Source organism: Rhinolophus ferrumequinum, chromosome X (genome assembly GCF_004115265.2).
Source record: "Rhinolophus ferrumequinum isolate MPI-CBG mRhiFer1 chromosome X, mRhiFer1_v1.p, whole genome shotgun sequence".
Lineage (NCBI taxonomy): Eukaryota > Metazoa > Chordata > Mammalia > Chiroptera > Rhinolophidae > Rhinolophus > Rhinolophus ferrumequinum.
Genome location: NC_046284.1, coordinates 2,033,748 through 2,052,773, shown reverse-complemented (window position 1 = coordinate 2,052,773; position 19,026 = coordinate 2,033,748). Strand labels below are relative to the sequence as shown.

Here is a 19,026-nt window from a genome sequence, read left to right as displayed (position 1 = left end):
CAGTAGGAGTATCAGGCAGCTCACTTCCCCACAAGAGGTATCTTCTCTCCTCCTCCCCCGGGGGGAACAGTGAGTACAATCACTTAGCCTGGAGAAAAATAGAGTTCCAGGTGGCTGACAACCCAGATCAATGCAAAACATCCAGTCCTACCTCTCTCCATCAGTAACTGGATTCAGATTATAGTAACTTGTATGACACAATATTTGCAGAAAGCTACCAAGGAATTGAGTGAAACCAATACTATGAAAGGACATCATACTCAACAAATAGAAAAATACCTGAGGAAATAAAATTAAGAGAGCAAGCATATGGAAACATAAAGAGAAATATCATTATTATCCACAGAATTAAACAGTAGTCACAATCAATAAAATGTTCCTTTTAATTTTCATTCTTTGAAGTCAACAAAGCAAAAAATGCAAGTGTTAGAGGTGACAGAAGTTGGAAGGTTAAAGGCGAGGAAAAGTAGAGAGAATGGTAAAGGTACTAATACTTCAGAGTGGAAAGTAAAGACACACTCTCCACAATTGATGGAAAAGGAAATAAAAACTTAAAATATGTTATTTAAAGTTTCAAAAAGTAGCCATCAGATAAATTAAAAATAGTATAATTTAACTAACAAAAACAAGAGAGAGTGAGGGGTAATATAAGAAAATATGAGATAAATCTTCATCTATCATAGCACAAAAAATAGATCATATAAGCTGATGACACAAGATCTGAGAGTGATTTAAGCACCATGATGACCCCACCCCTTGAGCATACCGCTTGGGTTCTCCCCTTAAAGTTACAGTAAGTCAGACAACTATAATTCAACAAAGGATTCCCTGCTAAACACACAAACACATCTGAGGGATCCCACACATTGAGATATGTGAAGGTGGGCATTTCAGAACGAGCAGAGGAAGCAGGACGAGGGGAAGGACTGAGATGGGAGCTGCAGATACAGTCCAGTGCTAACTATGGCCCTAGCTGACATGGTTGTGGAAGTGTTGGGTTGCAGCCTATGCTGAGAATCACAAAGGTCCATAATGGCAGAACTCGAACCCAGCCTCAGTGGCCAGCACCTATTGCAGCTAAACCCAGTAACAGGGCAGAGAAGCAGCACAGAGGTGTAGCGGCCACGATCTAGCAGCCACCCATTACCAGGTGAAAAACAAAGCTGCAAAAATTCAAGACCTGAAAAACTCAATAAATGAGATGAAGAATGAATTAGAGAGCAAGAGAAATACAGAAGGCCAGATGAAAGAGAGAATCAGTGATCTTGAAGACAGAAATAACTGAGGTGGATGAAGAGCGAACTGAAACTTTTTTCAAAAAATGGAAGAACTCACTGAGAACTATCTGACTCCATTAGAAAGAGAAATATAAGAAGAATGAGTATGCCAGAGGAGAAGAGAAGCTGAAGGAGAATGAGAAGGAGAAGTGAACTGAGAGCCTAATCAAAGTAATCAATGAGAACTTCCCAAACCTAGAAAAAGAACTGAACCCTCAAATTCAAGAAGCTAACAGAATACCTAATTATCTCAATGCAAAAGGACCTTGTCCAAGACACATTATATTAAAACTGTCAAAAGTAAATGACAAAGAAAGACGTCTCAAGGCACCAAAGAAAAAAAACCTGTAATCTATCAAAGAAATCCCATTAAAAAAAATAAATTAAAAAAAAAAAAAAAAGAAATCCCATTAGTTTATCATTGTATTTTTCAGCAGAAACTTTACAAGCTAGGAGAAAGTGGACTCAAATATTCAAATTACTGAAAGAGAAAAATCACCAGCCAAGAGTATGTCCAGCAAAGTTATCCTTTAGACATGAAACGGAAATAAAGACTTTTCCAGATAATCAAAAGCTGAGGGAATTTACAAGACCCGCATTACAGGAAATGTTGAACGGAGCTCTTCTACCTGAAACAAAAATATAAAAGGATACAACACTGAGTGAGATGATAAACAGACAAAAGCAGGAAATGGCAACTTTATTTCAGAATAGGGTATTAAACAATTAAAACATAAAGGTTAAAGGGGGGAAAGGATTTTTAAAAAGACTATAGCTTCTGCAATTTGGAAACAAACACATAGCATAATAAGGGATAATTTATGACAACAAAAACATAAAAGGGGAGAGGGAAAAGGACTGAACTTGTACAGGTGAATGAAGTTAAGATGCAAACATAAGAAAAAGGACTACAGTATGTATGAAACCTTTTTATATAAACCTGATGATAACCACAAAACAAAAATCTAGAACTGAGACACATAATGAGGAAAGGGGAAACAAGAAAAAATCACAGAAAACCACCAAACTAAAATAGCAGACAGATGGAAGGAGAACTGACTCTGGGTGGTAAACACACAATGTGATATATAGATGATTTATTACAGAATTGTGCACTTGAAACCTATGTAACTTTACTAAACATTGTTACACCAATAAATTTTAATTTAAAAAAAAATGTTTAAAAAAATGAAAAAGAAAAACAGCAGGCAGAAACACAAGGGACAAGTAACATTGGAGATACAGAACAACCAGAAGACAAAAGGTAAAATGTCTGTAGTAAGTACTCATATATCAATAATCATCCTAAATGTAACTGGAATGAACTCACCAATCAAAAGGCACAGAGTAGTGGGATAGATTAAAAAAACAGACCTTACTATATGTTGCCTTCAGGACGTGCGCATGTCAGCTACAAAGACAAACATAGGCTCAAAGTGAAGGGGCGGAAGATGATACTCCAATCAAATGGCATCGAGAGAAAAGTGGGTATAGCTGTACTTGTATCAGACAAAATAGAGATCAAGATAAAAAAGGTAACAAGAGACAAAGGTGGACATTTTATAATGATAGGACAATTCATCAAAAAGACGATATATATACATATATATGTATGTAAATGTGTATGTATGTATATATAGAGAGGGTGCCAAAAAATGTATACACATTTTAAGAAAGGAAAACTGTATTAAAATTGTAATACTCAATATATACCAATAACAAAAGATGAATACAAGTCACGTTTGACTTCTGCAATGATAAGAGGTGCTCAAAGTTGTTACCATCAGTGTCCACACTTCTGATTATGGCGAACTACTGCTTGAGCAACATTGACCAAAGTGTCCACTTGTATACATTTTTTTGGCACCCTCAGAATGTATGAACCCAACCTGGAAGCAATATATATAAAGCAATTACTAACAGACCTAAATGAAGAAGCTGAGAAAAATACAGTTATAGTAGGGAACCTGACTACCCCATAGATCATCGAAACAGAAAGTCGTTTTAAAAAATATCAGCCTTAAATGACACATCAGACCACATGGATATATGCTTTATTTATATAGCTCTCCAACCCAAAATGACATAATATACCTTCTTCTCAAGTGCACAAAGAACGTTCTCAAGGATGGACCACATTTTAGGGCACAAAACTAGTCTCAAAAAATTGAAGAAGACTGAAATCATACCAAGTATATTTTCCAACCACAACAGTATGAAACTGGAAATTAATTATAAGAAGAAAGCTGGAAAAACCACAAATATGTGGAGTTAAACAACATGCTACTGAACAACTATTGTGTCAAAGAAGAAATGAAAGGGATCAATCAAAAGATAGACAAATGAAAATGAAAATACAACATATCAAAATTTGGCGGATGCAACAAAAGCTGTATTAAGAGGAAAATTTATAGCATTAAAGGTCTACCTCAAGCAACAATCAAAATATCACATAAACAATATAATATTACACCTTAAAGAACTAGAAAAAGAAGAATGAACAAACCCCAAAGTCAGTAGAAGTAAGGAAATAATAAAGTAAGAGCAGAATGAAATGGAGAACAAAAAGATAATGGAAAAAGTTAATGAAACAAAGAGCTGGTTCTTTGAAAAGATAATTAAATTGAGAAACCTCTGGCTAAACTCACTAAAAAAAATGACAAGACTCAAATAAAATCAGAAATAAAGGAGAAGTTACAACAGACAGCACAGAAATACAAAGGATTATACAAAAATCCTATGAAATGCTACCAAATTCAATAACCTATAAAAAATGGACAACTACTTAGAAATGTATAACCTTCCTAGACTGAATCATGAAGAAGTATAACAGAAAACCTAAATAGACCAATTAATGGTAATGAAATTGAAACAGTAATCAAAAACCTCCCAAAAAAGCAAAAGTCCAAGACCAGATGGCTTCATCAGTGAATTCTACCAAACAGTCAAAGAAGATTTAATACCAACCCTTTCAAAGTCTTTTAAACATTGAAGAGACAATACTTCCTAATTCATTTTACAAGGCTGACATTACCTTGATATCAAAACCAGGCAAGAACAACACATACAAAAAATTGCAGGTCTCTGATAAATATAGATGCAAAATAAATATAGATGCAAAAATCCTGTACAAAATGCTAGTAAATCAAACACAACAACACATTACGAAAATAATATGTCACGATAAAGTGGAGTTCATCCCAGGGGCATAAAGATGGTTCAACATATGCAAATCGATCAATGGCATACACCACATTAACAAATAAAAGATAAAAATCATATGATCATATCAATAGATGCAGAAAAAGGATATTATATATTTGGCAATATACAATATCCTTTTCATGATAAAAAACATTCAACAAATTGGGTATAGAAGGAACATACCTCAACATAATAAAGGTTGTATATGACAAACCCTCAGCTAAAACCATACTCAATGGTAAAAAACTGAAAGCTTTTCCCCTAAGATCAGGAACGAATCAAGGATGTCTACTCTTGCCACTGTTACTCACACAGAACTGGAAGTTCTATCCAGAGGAATCAGGCAGGAGAAAGAAATAAAAGGCTTTCAGATTGGGAAGGAAAAAGTAAAACTGTCACTATTTGCAGATGACATGATTCTATATATAGAAAATCCTAAAGACTCCACCAAAAGACTATTAGAAATAATAAATACAGTAAAGCTGCAGGATACAAATTCAATATACAGAAATTCATTGGGCTCTTATATACTAACAACGAAATATCATTAAAAAACCAGAAAAAGAAATCCAATTTAAAATTGCAACAAAAAGAATAAAATACCTAGGAATAAACTTAAAAGATGTGAAGGACCTATACACTGAAAACTACAAGACACTACTGAAAGAAATTGAAGACTCAAAGAAATGAAAAGATATTCTGTGTTCATGGATTGAAAGAATTAACATTGTTAAAATGGTCATATTACCTAAAGCAATATACAGATTTAATGCAATCCCCATCAAAATCCCAATGGCATTTTTCACAGAAATATAAATAGAACCAAAAAAATCCTCAAATTTGTATGGGACCACAGAAGACCCCAAATAACCAAAATAATCTCAAGAAAAAAAGAACGAAAACCAGAGGTACCTGACTTCAAACTATACTGCAAAACTGTAATAATCAGAACAATATAATATTGGCAGAAAAACGGACACACAGACCAATGGAACAGAATTAAGATCCCAGAAATAAACCCACATAAATATGGACAACTAATTTTCGACAAAGGAGCCAAAAATGTACAATAGAGAAAGGAAAGCCTTTTCAATAAACGGTACTAGGAAAATTGGAAAGCCACATGCAAAAGAAAGAAACTAGACTGCTCTGTCACCGTGTACCAAAATTAATTCAAAATGGATTAAGACCTAAACATAAGACCTGAAACAATAAAATACGTAGAACATATGTACCAAATTTATGGACCTTGGTCTTAGAGATGATTTTAACAATTTGACACCAAAGGCAAGGGAAGTAAGAGCAAAAATAGATGAAGAGGACTACACCAAAGTAAAATCTCCTGCACAAAAAAGGAACCATCAACAAAACAAAAAGGCAACGAAATGAGTGGGAAAAGATATTTGCAAATAACATTTCCAATAAGGGGCTAATATTCAAAATATATAAAGAACTCATAAAACTCAGCAACAAAAGAACAAACAATCCAATTAAAAAATGGGCAGAGGACCTGAAGAGACATTTCTCCCAAGACGACATACAAATGGCCAACAGATACATGAAAAGATGCTCAACTTCCGTATCTATTAGGGAAATGCAAATCAAAACCACAATGAGATACCACCTCACACCTGTTAGAATGGCTATCATCAACAAGACAAGTAATAACTGTTGGAGAGGCTGTGGAGAAAAAGGAACCCTCATACACTGTTGGTGGGAATGCAAACTGATGCAGCCACTATGGAAGGCAGTGTGGAGGTTCCTCAAAAAAATTACGAATACAATTACCACATGACCCAGCAATCCCTCTCCTGGGTATCTACCCCAAAAAAAAATGAAAACATTTATCCATAAAGATATATGTGCTCCAATGTTCACTGCAGCTTTATTTACAATGGCCAAGACATGCAAACAACCAAAGTGTCCTTCAATTGATGAATGGATAAAGAAGATGTGGTATATATACACGATGGAATACTACTCTGCCATAAGAAAGGATGAAATACTGCCATTTGCGACAACATGGATGGATCTTGAGATTATCATGCTAAGTGAAATATGTCAGACAGAAAAGGGCAAGAATCATATGATTTCCCTCATATGTGGGATATAAACAAAAAAGCAATGAACGAGCAAACAAACAAACTCACGGACACATGCAATTTGGTGGTTACCAAAGGGGAAGGGAGGTGAGGGGAGGATGAAGAGGACAATGGAGGCCACATGTATGGTGACAGAAGATTAGACTGGGTGTTGAGCACACAATGGAGTATACAAATGACGTGTTATAAAATTTTACACCTGAAAGTTATATAATGTTATTAACCAATGTTACCCCAATACATTCAATTTTTAAAAAAAACATTTAATTATTTGGTCTAAATTGTGTCTCCTCAAAATCCCTGTGTTGAAGTCCTAACTCCCAGGACCCCAGAAAGTGACTGTATTTGGAGATGGGCCTTTAACAGGGTGATGGTGTTAAAATGAGTACAGCAGGGTGGGCCCTAATCCAGCCTGACTCGTGTTTTTATAAAAGGAAATGTGGACACACAAATGGACTCCAGGGATGCACACACACAGCGGAAAGGCCATCTGCAAAGCAAGGACAGAGGCCTCAGAAGAAACCAACCCTGCCAGCACCTTGATCTTAGACTTCTAATCTCCAGAACTGTGAGAAAATAAATTTCTGTTGTTTAGGCCACCCAGTCTGTAGAATTTTGTTATGGCAACTCTATCAAACTAAAACAGTAATACAAACATACATATGATTAAGATATATGCAGATAACCAGGAGAAATGAAAGCAGAAATGGTTACAAGTAATAACCTTAAAATGGGAAAAGACATATGCACGAGGCACTTTATCACAGCACACAAATGGCCATCGAAGAGGGCTGGTTGAATATAATAAGGTACGTGCACCAATTAAACATTAGGTGACTGTCAAAAATGAGGACTATCTTTTTGGACTGCCATGGAGTAATCACTAGGATGTAATGTTAAATGGAGTTTTTTAAAGGTGGAGAAAAGTGTATATATGGAATGCTATCATTTCTCTAAGAACCTTGGGGCTTGGGAGATATGAACACATACCTGTTTGCTTATATTTAAAAACCAAAAGGAAATAACTATACATGGTGTCAGGTGGCTGCACCTATTGGGGGGATCTCTTCGTAAGTTATATAAATGTCTAACCACTATGCTGCATATCTCAAATTAATATAATATTGAATGTGAACAATAATTGAAAATTAAAAATTAAAAATAGGATAAATAATAAAATAAAATAGTTAACTACAGGGACAGGGAGAGAACAGGGTGGAGAAGACAGAGATAAAAGCTGGACTTATCTGAATATACTTTCTTGACTAGATTTGACTTCAAAACCATGGAAATAGTTTACATAATTATAGAACAAAATTCAATCAACATGGGGGGGAAGCAATTGCTAAAAATCAAAAGCAAATAAAAAAAATTGAACTTAACTATATATCAAGTCGATGGGTTAATCACAGAGAAAGAAATTATTTCAAGTAATTTTAAAACAATATTTTAATAATACAAAAACAATCTTTTGACTGTACATCCCTAGTGGGATATAGTCTAAGGATAAAAGTGCAAAAAATTCTTAAACTGTTTTTGAAATCATTTTTCCAGGGTAAGGAGGGATGGAGCAGAGAACTATTACCTTTTATTACTTTCATTACTTTTCATAAATCCTGAATTATAAGTTCAATATTTAGGCCACTGAATCACTGTAATGACAACTATAATACTGCTGAGACATTTCACTGTAACAGATATCATCATCATAAAAGAAACCGGGATAGCACTAAAGGATACAACCTCCCTCCAGGTTTACACTAACTCCAAGCACCGTCATAGGACTAACCACTAGCTCACTGCAGCGGCACGTTCTCGTCACTTAATCAGGACTTACCAAAATCTGTCTTCGAAGAGCTTCTTCGGAAGCAGCTGAACTTTCACACATAGACATCAATCTGCAAGCAACATGTCGTACTGCAAAACAGTAATTAGATCATGAACACAAAACATTCATTCTCCTTTCCTATACACCTATAAAGAGAAAAGAGCAGTGAAATGAAACAAGTTTTGCGGTTAAAAATAAGAGTTTTAAAGGCTTTAAAAAAACACCAGTTACCCAAAATAAATGACGTGAGATTTATCAAATGAGTCATTTGCTTAATGCTCCAGTCAGACAGATATTTGATTTTCAAATTTTAATTTCTGCAGCTCTTAAGCCCCAAAGACTCACTGAAGACACCTGATGCCACGTGATGCTCTTGTATGAACCATGCTGGCAGCAAAATAATTCTAAGTGAACTGAAATCTAAAGCTATTCAACATCTGACAAAATTTCTGAACATCATGAGAGTTTTAGACTATTCTCCTAAATTGAAACTTTCTAAATACATCCTTTGCTGTAGATGACGTAAAAGTTCTTCAAGTAGAACTTAGAAAATACAGATGTCTTCATGATACAGTTCAGTTCCCCTAAAAATAGGAAAGTCTGAATAACTACAACCTCTTTGTGTAGTTTCTTTGATCATAAAACATATCCAATTTTTTTTTAAAAGATGAGCTCACATATAACTGAACTAGTTGCCTTGATGTGAGATCTCAGCAGCCATTACTAACACTTACGCCAATACCATTTTTAATGAATATTCAATTGAAAAGAGATTTGCCCAGCTGAAATTACAGGGCAACTGAAGGAGTCAGTTTTTATTAGCCATCATGAAATGTAAAATCTATTCATCCCTTACCAAAGGTAATTTGTCTCTGGAAAAAACTTTCAGTAAAACAACTTGCAATCATGTATTTACATTGTCTTGCATTTCCAGTTTCTAAAAGTTTACTTTTTCCCAAGTTTACTTCTACTTCAGTATTCTCAAAGACACTGATGGCTCAATTATTTCCCCTCTCCAAAGATACCTTCAGCACCTCCCTCTCAATTTACTGCTCTCCCTCCACCTTCAAACACATCCATCTCCCTCCCTTGGAAAAAAATCAACCCCACTGTGCTTCAAGCCTCCATCTCGTTTCTCCTCTTCGTTTCCTTGCCAAACTTCATTAATCGAATGGTCCGTCTCCATCCCACAGTCCTGCTATTCACTCATCGCCATAAATCCTAAGCCATAAGCCATATTGTTGTATCCTTACCACTTTACTAAAACTGCACTACCAAGGCTCACCTTCCCTGACTTCAAAGCAACATTTCACAATGATCATAATAACCTTTTTGGAAAACACTACTTCCTTGGCTTCCGCCATCCTGGTTCAGCTTTGAGCAGTGTCCCTCTGTGGGAAATGTCTGCGTCTAAGAACTTTGCTCCCATCCCCACGTTCTTGATCCAGCTGTTTATAGTTATCACCAACAAGCTTTCGGGCCAAAGGCAGAAGGCGAGACAGAATGCTACTCCAGTACCAAGATGTTTCCTCTGTGGCTGCTGCTCTGCCCTTGTCTCACCACCAGCCTTTTCTGGGCCCTTCTATGTTATAAACATCTTGGTTAGACGCCTGCTGACTGACTCCTTACATCTGCCTTACTCTGCTCCATCAGTGCCCACAGCTTGATCCTTGAATTGACTTTAGACAACGCACAGTGTTGTATCCTCTGGCATTTGTGAATTCTTTGTTTTTCTTTTAGTATATGTGCTGCCGAAGCAAGCACTGTTTTTCTTGTTCATTTAGCTTTAACCCATTCCTTCCCTGATTCTCAAGCATAATGTTGCCTGGAACTTTTTATCCTGGAGTCTAACAGGCAAAATTCATTCATCCTTACAAAGCCAAGCAGTCCAGAGAGTCACCTTTTGGTTTGTTGCCTCAATGTATCCTTTATAATTGAGCAATGTAATTTCCAAAATTGCATTCACTGTCACCATCCTTGCTGGAAATCAGTAACTGTGACCACACGAGACCATGACCATTTAGCTAAAGCACTAGAACTTTGCCAGTGAACATTTAATGTAGCCACCAGATGAGTTTGGTTTGGGGCTTTTGTTTTGTTATTCTTATTTGCTCTCACAAGTAAAAAAAGAAAAATTTTCAGTAACTCAGCCCAATGCTCATCAACCAACTTCATGAGGAAACTATTCTTTACAGATTTTTAAATCTAAATCCCTCAAGTAGCAACATTTTTCATTCTATTATTAATGGAGAGAGGAAACTACTATGTACTTGACGGTCCCTCAGAATCCAGACCTTCTCTTCTCTGGGGAAGATAATCTGTGTCCTTTAACATTTCCTCAAGTTCTCATTTCCCCATCCTTTAATTATCTTTGTTGTTCACCAGCAGACTATTTCTTGCAGTGATGCTTTTAAACTTTTATTAACATGGAGCTAATTTCTGAAAAATCAGTTAAAACTGAAGGAAGCTGTGTGCTTGAGAAACCACTAATTATGGGTTGTTTCCCTTACTCTTCTTTTAACAAATTTCTATGTGAGAACTGGTCAAAATATCATTTAAACTGCAAGAACACAATCTGATACATAGTAAGAATACTTCTCACAATATGAATCAAAAAATATATACGTACATTTAGCTTTGTCGTCGACAGTTATAACCAAACCTACTCTCTTGGTAACTGCCCAATTCCACAGGTTCACTGCCATTTCTTCAACCTGGACAAGAGAAACATTTTCTTAGCCAGTTAAAACACTGTCCACCTCCAAAGATACATTCTTTCTTGCATGTTTTATGCTTAGTGACTATCGTGGGTCATTTACAGGCCCTCCATAATCTAATCACATTCTCCCTTTCCTCCTCTAAACTTCCCCACTATTGAGTGATGATCTCACTGTCCCATGAACACAACGTGTTCACTCCTATCTGTGCGCCTTCATACTGGTGGCTTCACCTGGTACACCTCCCCCATTCTCTTTATGTAACTCAAATCCAGTTCAGTCTTACCGGGAACAGCATGGGATTTTCAGCAACCACTACAGTCTACACTAGATATTCCTTGAATTCTTATAGTCATTAAGTTTCACATAATTAAGCAAGCAATTATGCTACTTAATTACTTGTATCATTTATTCTTTAATTGTTGAGTTATACTCTTATTTCCCAACTAGGCTCCTTGATATCAAAGCTCATGTCTCATACAACTTATGCAGCACGTATTGTACCTGCCAAAGTACTAAATAAAGAATACATACTCAAATAATAAAATTTTGTTGTTTTCTTATGTTTTGCTCAAGAAACTAGGGGGCAAAGTGTCTAGCAGCTTCTTTTGGGATTTATCTTTTAATCATGTGGAACCTAGTCAGCTGGATGCAAAAATAAATCAAGCTCAAAGCGTCTCAAGGATAAAATGAAGACACACAAACAATGTGTAATTTGGGACAAGTTGGTTTCTGGCAAGAGACCTCTGAAGAAAATAATTCGTCCCGGGAAGTACTATTGCCTGAGACCAATATGGCATAGCTGTGGCCAAAATCTCCCAGGGTGCCATGGTGACTATAATAGAAGCTATATACCATTATCTTACAATAAACATATTGGTAGTAATATGACTAAGAGGAGTACTAACTGGATAAACCAAAAAAAAAACATACTTTATATACAATAAAGGTACACAATTGTATTTTAGTTTTAATTATTTTCTCTAGTGTCACTTTTCTCACAGTTCCACGTTTTTCTGATGAGCTTCCCTTTAAACAGACTAGTTAGCATTGCTGTCATTTCACTAACTGTTCTGGGGCTAATCCTAACGCTTGTCTCCATCTCTGTCACATAGCATCCCCATGCCACTGTTGACCGCATGATGACTTTCACATCAAGTACTATTTGATTTGTTTGATCAAAAACACAGGGAGTTTGGGGCGGCCGGTGAGCTCAGCTGGTTAGAGCGTGGTGCTAATAACACCAAGGTTGCTGATTCGATCCCCACATGGGCCACTGTGAGCTGCGCCCTCCTTAAAAAAAGGAAAAACACACCCAAACACACACACATGGACTTAATATTTGACTCCAAATCTCCCAGAGGAACAAATGGTATTTAGGGGGGGGGGGAAGAAACATCCAGAGTAAAACAGCATAAAGAAGCTGCCATTTTTGGTATTTCAGAAAGCAATTTGACAATATGTAAAAAAAAAAAAAAAAAGCCAAAAAATGTTTGTATCTTTTGATAGAGTAATTGCTTTTCTGAGACTATCCCACAGACACAATCCAAAATGTTCGGGGGGTAATATTTGCACTTAATAGTGCTCCTCCTATCATTTACAATAGTGTAAAGTTAGGAACAATATAAATATGCAATGACAAAGAAATACATAGATGAATTATGAAAAATCCACTACATGGAATATTATTCAGCCATTAAAAAGTGGTCATGCAACCTGGAAGAAATGCATAAATTCCTAGGAACATACAATCTCCCAAGGCTGAATCAGGAAGAAACAGAAAATCTGAACAGACCAATAACTACTCATGAAATCAAATCAGTAATCAAAAGCCTCCCAACACAAAAGCCCTGGACTAGCTGGCTTCACAGGTGAATTTTACCATTCATGTAAGAATTAATACCTATCCCCAAACTGTTCAAAAAAGTTAAAGAGGAAGGAATGCTCCCAAACTCATTTTACAAGGCCGGCATTACCCTGATAACAAAACCAGACAAAAACATTACAAAAAAGCAAATTAAAGGCCAATATCCCTGATGAATACAGCTGCAAAAATCCCCAACAAAATTAGCCAACCAAATTCAGCAATACACTGAAAAGACCATACACCATGATCAAGTGGGATTTATTCCTGGGATGGAAGGCTGGTTCAACATTCACAAATCAATTAATGCGATACATCGTATAAACAAAATGGAAGGATAAAAGTCATATGATCATATCATCGGATACAGAAAAAGCACTTGACAAAATCCAGCATCCATTTATGACAAAAATTCTCAGCAAACTGGGAGTGGAGAGAACATACCTCAACATAGTAAAAGCCATATAGGACAAACCCACAGCTAACATAATACTGAGTGGTGAAAAGCTGCAAGCTTTACTTCTAGATCACAAACGAGACAAGGATGCCCATTCTTGCAACTTTTATTCAACACAGAACTGGAAGTCCTAGCAACAACAATCAGACAAGAAGAATTTTTAAAAAGGCATCTGTCACGCAGTCTCAGCTCCCGCTCCCCGCACAAGAACGCAGGACATGGTGAGGCCAAAAAGGAACACCCACGGAGCCATAGATAGGGCAGTCATACCACTGTATTCTTGCTGGCGGCTGGGTTGGAGCCACAGGAAGCAGGAGCCACACAATCTGCCGTCCGCTTCTCTGCCAACCAACAACCCCCTAAGTGTAGCCAAGGCAGTTATATTAGTGGTTAATGGCTAAAGGGTAACAGCTGTTGGCCAACTAGTCACAGCTGATGGCCATCTACTACCCAAGCCAGCACCTTTCCACGTGAGGCCGAGAGCCTGGAAACTGCTCTCTGGGACTCTGTCCCCACAGCATCCAAATTGGAAAGGAAGAAGTAAAACTCATTATTTGCAGATGACATGATACTACATCTAGAGAACCCTAAAGAGGCCACAGAAAAGCTTTCAAACTCAGCGTTTGGATGGCGGATCCCCATGCGTGTTCAACATGCATATTGAGAAGTGTTAACTTCTGTTAGGGGCCCATATACCCCAGCCACAGTGTGATGTTCATCCACAACAACTGCAAGGTGTTCGGATTCTGTAAATCCAAGTGTCATAAAAACTTTAAAAAGAAGCGCAATCCTCGCAAGGTCAGGTAGACGAAAGCATTCCATAAAGCGGCTGGCAAAGAGCTTACAGTGGATAACTTACTTGAATTTGAAAAACGTAGAAATGAACCTGTCAAGTACCAGCAAGAGCTGTGGAAAAAAAATCTATCGATGCAATGAAGAGAGTCGAAGAGATCAAACAGAAACGTCAAGCTAAATGTATAATAAACAGGTTGAAGAAAAATAAAATACTACAGAAAGTTCAGGACATCAAAAAAGTCAAGCAGAACATTCATCTCATCCGGGCCCCTTTTGCAGGCAAAGGGACGCAGCTGGAAAACAAAATGTACAGAAATTACAACAGGATGTGGACATGGAAATTGTTTCTGAAAACCTTACTACTGTCTGTAAACATTTCTATGGGTGCCTTGGAAAATCTCTCTTAGAACGTCTAAATTATTGATTTTTCATTTAAGGTGACTCAAATGAAAAGATGATTAAAAATACATCTCTTCTATTAATACATTGCTATCTACAAATCATCAGATATCATGGATGCTAGATTGCATCTCAATGTGAAACATTCACCGATGCCCTTAGGTAAATCATAAAAATTCTATAAATACAGAAGTGATTGTGGACATAAAATAGTCATGCCACCTGCATAATGGCACTGCCAGGATTTATGCAATAACTAATGACAAAAATTCATGGCCAGTGATACATAAAATAAAATTATCTTTGCACTATAAAAAGAATCCACAAAAAACTATTAGAACTAATAAATGAATCAGTAAAGTAACAGGACACAAAATTAATATTCAGAAATGGATGACATTTTTATACACCAATAATGACCTCACAGAAAGAGGAATTAAAAAAGCTATCCCATTTATAACTGCATCAAAAAGGATAAAATACCTAGGAATAAATTTAACCAAGGAGTTAAAAGACCTATACTCAGAAAACTATGACACTAAAGAAACTGAAGAAGATAAAAATACATGGAAGCATATACGGGGCTTACGGAGAGGAAAAATTAACATCAATAAAATGTTCATACTACCCAAAGCAATCTACAGATTCAGTGCAATCCCTATCAAAACACCAATGACATTTTTCATAGAACGACAACAAATAATCCTAAAGTTTATAATGAACCACAAAAGGTCCCAAAGTTGGAGGTATCACATTACTAGATATCAAACGTATGCTACAAGGCTACAGTAATCGAACAGCATGGTACTGGCATAAAAACAGACACATAGATCAATGGAACAGAACAGAGAGCCCAGAAATGAACCCACACCTATATGGTCATTTAATCTATGACAAAGGAGGCAAGAACATACAACGGGGTAAAGACAGTCTCTTCAATAAATGGTTATCGGGATGAATGGACAGATACATGCAAAAAACAAAACGAGACCACTGTCTTAAACCATATACAAAAATAAACTCAAAATGGATTCAAGACTTAAAACCATAAAACTCCTAGAAGAAAACATAGACAATTAATTCTGACATTGTTCTTAGTAATATTTTTTCTAATATATCTCCTCAGGCAAGGAAAACAAAGCAAACCAAAAAAAGAAACAAATGGGACTACATCAAACTAATGAGTTTTTGCACAGCAAAGGAAATCATCAACAAAATGAAAAGACAACGTACTGAATGAAAGATGTTTCCCAATGATACATCTGATAAGGGGTTAATATCCAAAATTTATAGAGCTCATACAACTCAACACCAATAAAACAAACAGTCCAATGAAAAAAATGGGCAGAGGACTTGAACAGACATTTCTCCAAAGAGGACAGACATCGTGTTTCCCCAAAAATAAGACCTAGCCAGACCATCAGCTCTAATGCGTCTTTTGGAGTAAAAATTAATATAAGACACAGTCTTATTTTACTATAATGTAAGACCGGGTGTTATAATATAATTATAATATAATATAATAAATATAATACCGGGTCTGATTTTACTATAAGACCGGGTCTTATATAATGTAATATAATATGATATGATATATGATATATGACATGATATGATATGATATAATACCGGGTCTTATATTAATTTTTGCTCCAAAAGATGCATTAGAGCTGATTGTCCAGCTAGATCTTATTTCCGGGGAAACACGGCAGATGGTCAATAGACATGAAAACATGCTCAACATCACTAACCATCAGAGAAATGCAAATTAAAACAACAATGAGGGCGGCTGGATGGCTCAGTTGGTTAGAGCATGAGCTCTGAAAAACAGGGTTGCCGATTCGATTCCCCCATGGGCCAGTGAGCTGCACCCTCCACAACTAGATTGAAGGACAACGACTGATGGGTCCTGGAAAAACACCGTTCCCCAATATTCCCCAATAAAAATTTAAAAAAAAAACAATCACAATGAGAGATCACTGCAAATCTTTTATCTTTTCTGTTTGAAGATTTTTACAATAAAAATGTTAGGAAAAGAGAAGAAATTGCCTTTTTAACAGTGCCAAAAATACTACATGTACACTATAATTATAGCTATAAAAATTTTAAATATGGAAATTGTTAAAGAAACCTTAAAATGAGCGTGGTAATATTGAAGTGGTGTGAGTTTGAGTGATTTTTTCCTCCATTTTTCAAACTGTATATAAAGCTTTATTACTTTTTTTTTATATTTTTCCATATTATGTTTCAAAGAAAGGATAAGATTAATTATGACTATAAACACTTCAAATTCACAAAATTCAGATTTATTCAGCAAATATGTACTGGGCACCTGTATGGCAAATGTGCTAGGTATATAAAAATGTGTAATGATAAACACTGTAAATATATGTAGTGAACGGAAGTAAATAATATGAAAGATTAGCCTTTCCATAACCAACATGCTGTATACCTAAAACTCTTAAGATTCCACTAATATGAGATACCTAGAAGAGTCAAATTTATAGAGACAGAAAGTAGAATGGTGCTTGCCAGGGGCTGGGGAGAAAGGAGAATGGGGAGCTGTTGTGTAACAGATACAGAATTTTAGTTTTGCAAGATGAACAGAGTTCTATAGACCGGTTACACAACAATGTGAATGTACTTAACATTTAAACTTTACATTTAAAAATAGTTAAGATGGTAATTTTTATGTTATGCATATTTTGCCACAATTAAAAATAAAACACAAGATACTAATTCACACCCACTAGGATGACTATAATCAAACAGACAGATAATAACAAGTATTGGTGAGGATGTAGAAAAACTGGAACCCTCAAACACTGCTGATGGGAATGTAAAATGGTACAGTCACCTTTGAAAACAATCAGGCAGTTCCTCAAAAGTTTAAACAAATTTACCATAAAAAGATTCCAAATTTACCAGCAATTTGACTCATAGGTGTATACCTAAGAGAAATAAAAACACAAAATCCTGTACATGAATGTTCATAGCAGCATTATTCACTAGCCAAAAGGATTAAATAACCCAAATGTTCATCAACAGATGAATGGATACACCAAGTGTGGTCTATCCAAAGAATGGACTATTATTCAACCATAAGAAGTAATGAAGTACAGATCCCTGCTACCACATTGAAGAACCTTGAAAACATTATGCTAAGTGAAAGAAGGCAGTCACAAAAGACCACATATTGTATTACCCCATTTATAGAAAATGTCCAGAATAGACAAACCCATAGAGATAGAAAGTAGATTAAAGGTTACCTAGGGCTGGGGGACAGGGGAAGAAATGGTTTTTGGGGGGGTGGTGATGAAAATGTTCTCAAATTAATTGTGGTAATGGGTGCACAAATCTGTGAATGTACTAAAAAAATCACTGAATTTTACACTTGAAATGGGTAAATTACATGGTTTGTGATTATATCGAAATAAAGCTATTATACGTTTAAAAAAAAAGAGGGAGATTTACAATAAACTTTATTCTCACTTTTCCATATGTGCAGTTACCAAAATATAAGGCTTTGCCCAAAGTAAACGTTCCAAAAAGTATTTCAGAACCATAAGGCAATTTCCAAATTAAGTGACAGACCCTCATTTAAACACCAGAAAAAATACTCTCCAAAAAAGCACCCCTGAAGGCTTATATTCAACCTAGTTCTCCACTGGTTTCTAAAACTATTTTCCCTAAATGCTTCATTAGGCTTTAAAATCCAAAAATGACTTCTATGTACTTAGCAATGGTTTATCAAGACTACTTTTTTTACTTATACATTAATTACAATGATCAAAACATATCAAAGAAAATTATTTGTATACCAACCTGAGCATCCTGTATCTCAGCCATAGAATCCCTGTTGACATTTTCTATATCCATGAAGAGTCTATCAATTGCCTCAGGTATGCCAGGTGAATCTTCACTTATAATCAGGTTTTCAATGACCTCTGAAATAACAATAAGGTTAAAAGTGCTATGAACTATGACCATCGGGTAAAAGCAGAAAATCATTTTGAAATCTATCCCTAGATCTTTGATCAAATGAATATAGCATGAAGAAACTTTGAATGATTACCTTAGAATAAAAATCAACTGGAGAAAACATTTCTTTCAGCCAGAAGTACAGTACAATTTTCAAATAAAATTTGTTTCCTGGGAATCACTTGTTTATAACAATCATCATTCTTGTTCTCAGAAAGTAAAATGCACTTCACAAATAGTAATGTTATCATAGATCATCTTAAAACTACAAAATAAAAATTAATAATGTCTTCAAAACTGGAAAATGTAGAAATTCCAAAGGCAGACTCAGATATGTGCCCTGTAAAACTGAAATACTTAATACTTTGAAGCATTAGACAGACATAGCTAACTTATCCTGTC

At 35.8% G+C, this 19,026-nt stretch overlaps 1 protein-coding gene and 1 pseudogene across 1 annotated transcript in view; one reads left to right on the top strand and one right to left on the bottom strand.

Annotated features, from left to right (window-relative positions):
- Window positions 1-18,633, bottom strand: part of TEX11 (testis expressed 11) — a 140,574-nt gene extending 121,941 nt beyond the window's left edge. The window contains 3 exon segments of the mRNA XM_033110786.1: window positions 8,421-8,500; window positions 11,041-11,125; window positions 18,469-18,633. Coding sequence (XP_032966677.1) covers window positions 8,421-8,500; window positions 11,041-11,125; window positions 18,469-18,633 — 330 coding nt within the window.
- On the top strand, window positions 14,103-14,668 carry LOC117021368 (probable ribosome biogenesis protein RLP24; annotated as a pseudogene).
- Window positions 18,634-19,026: the final 393 nt, after the last annotated feature.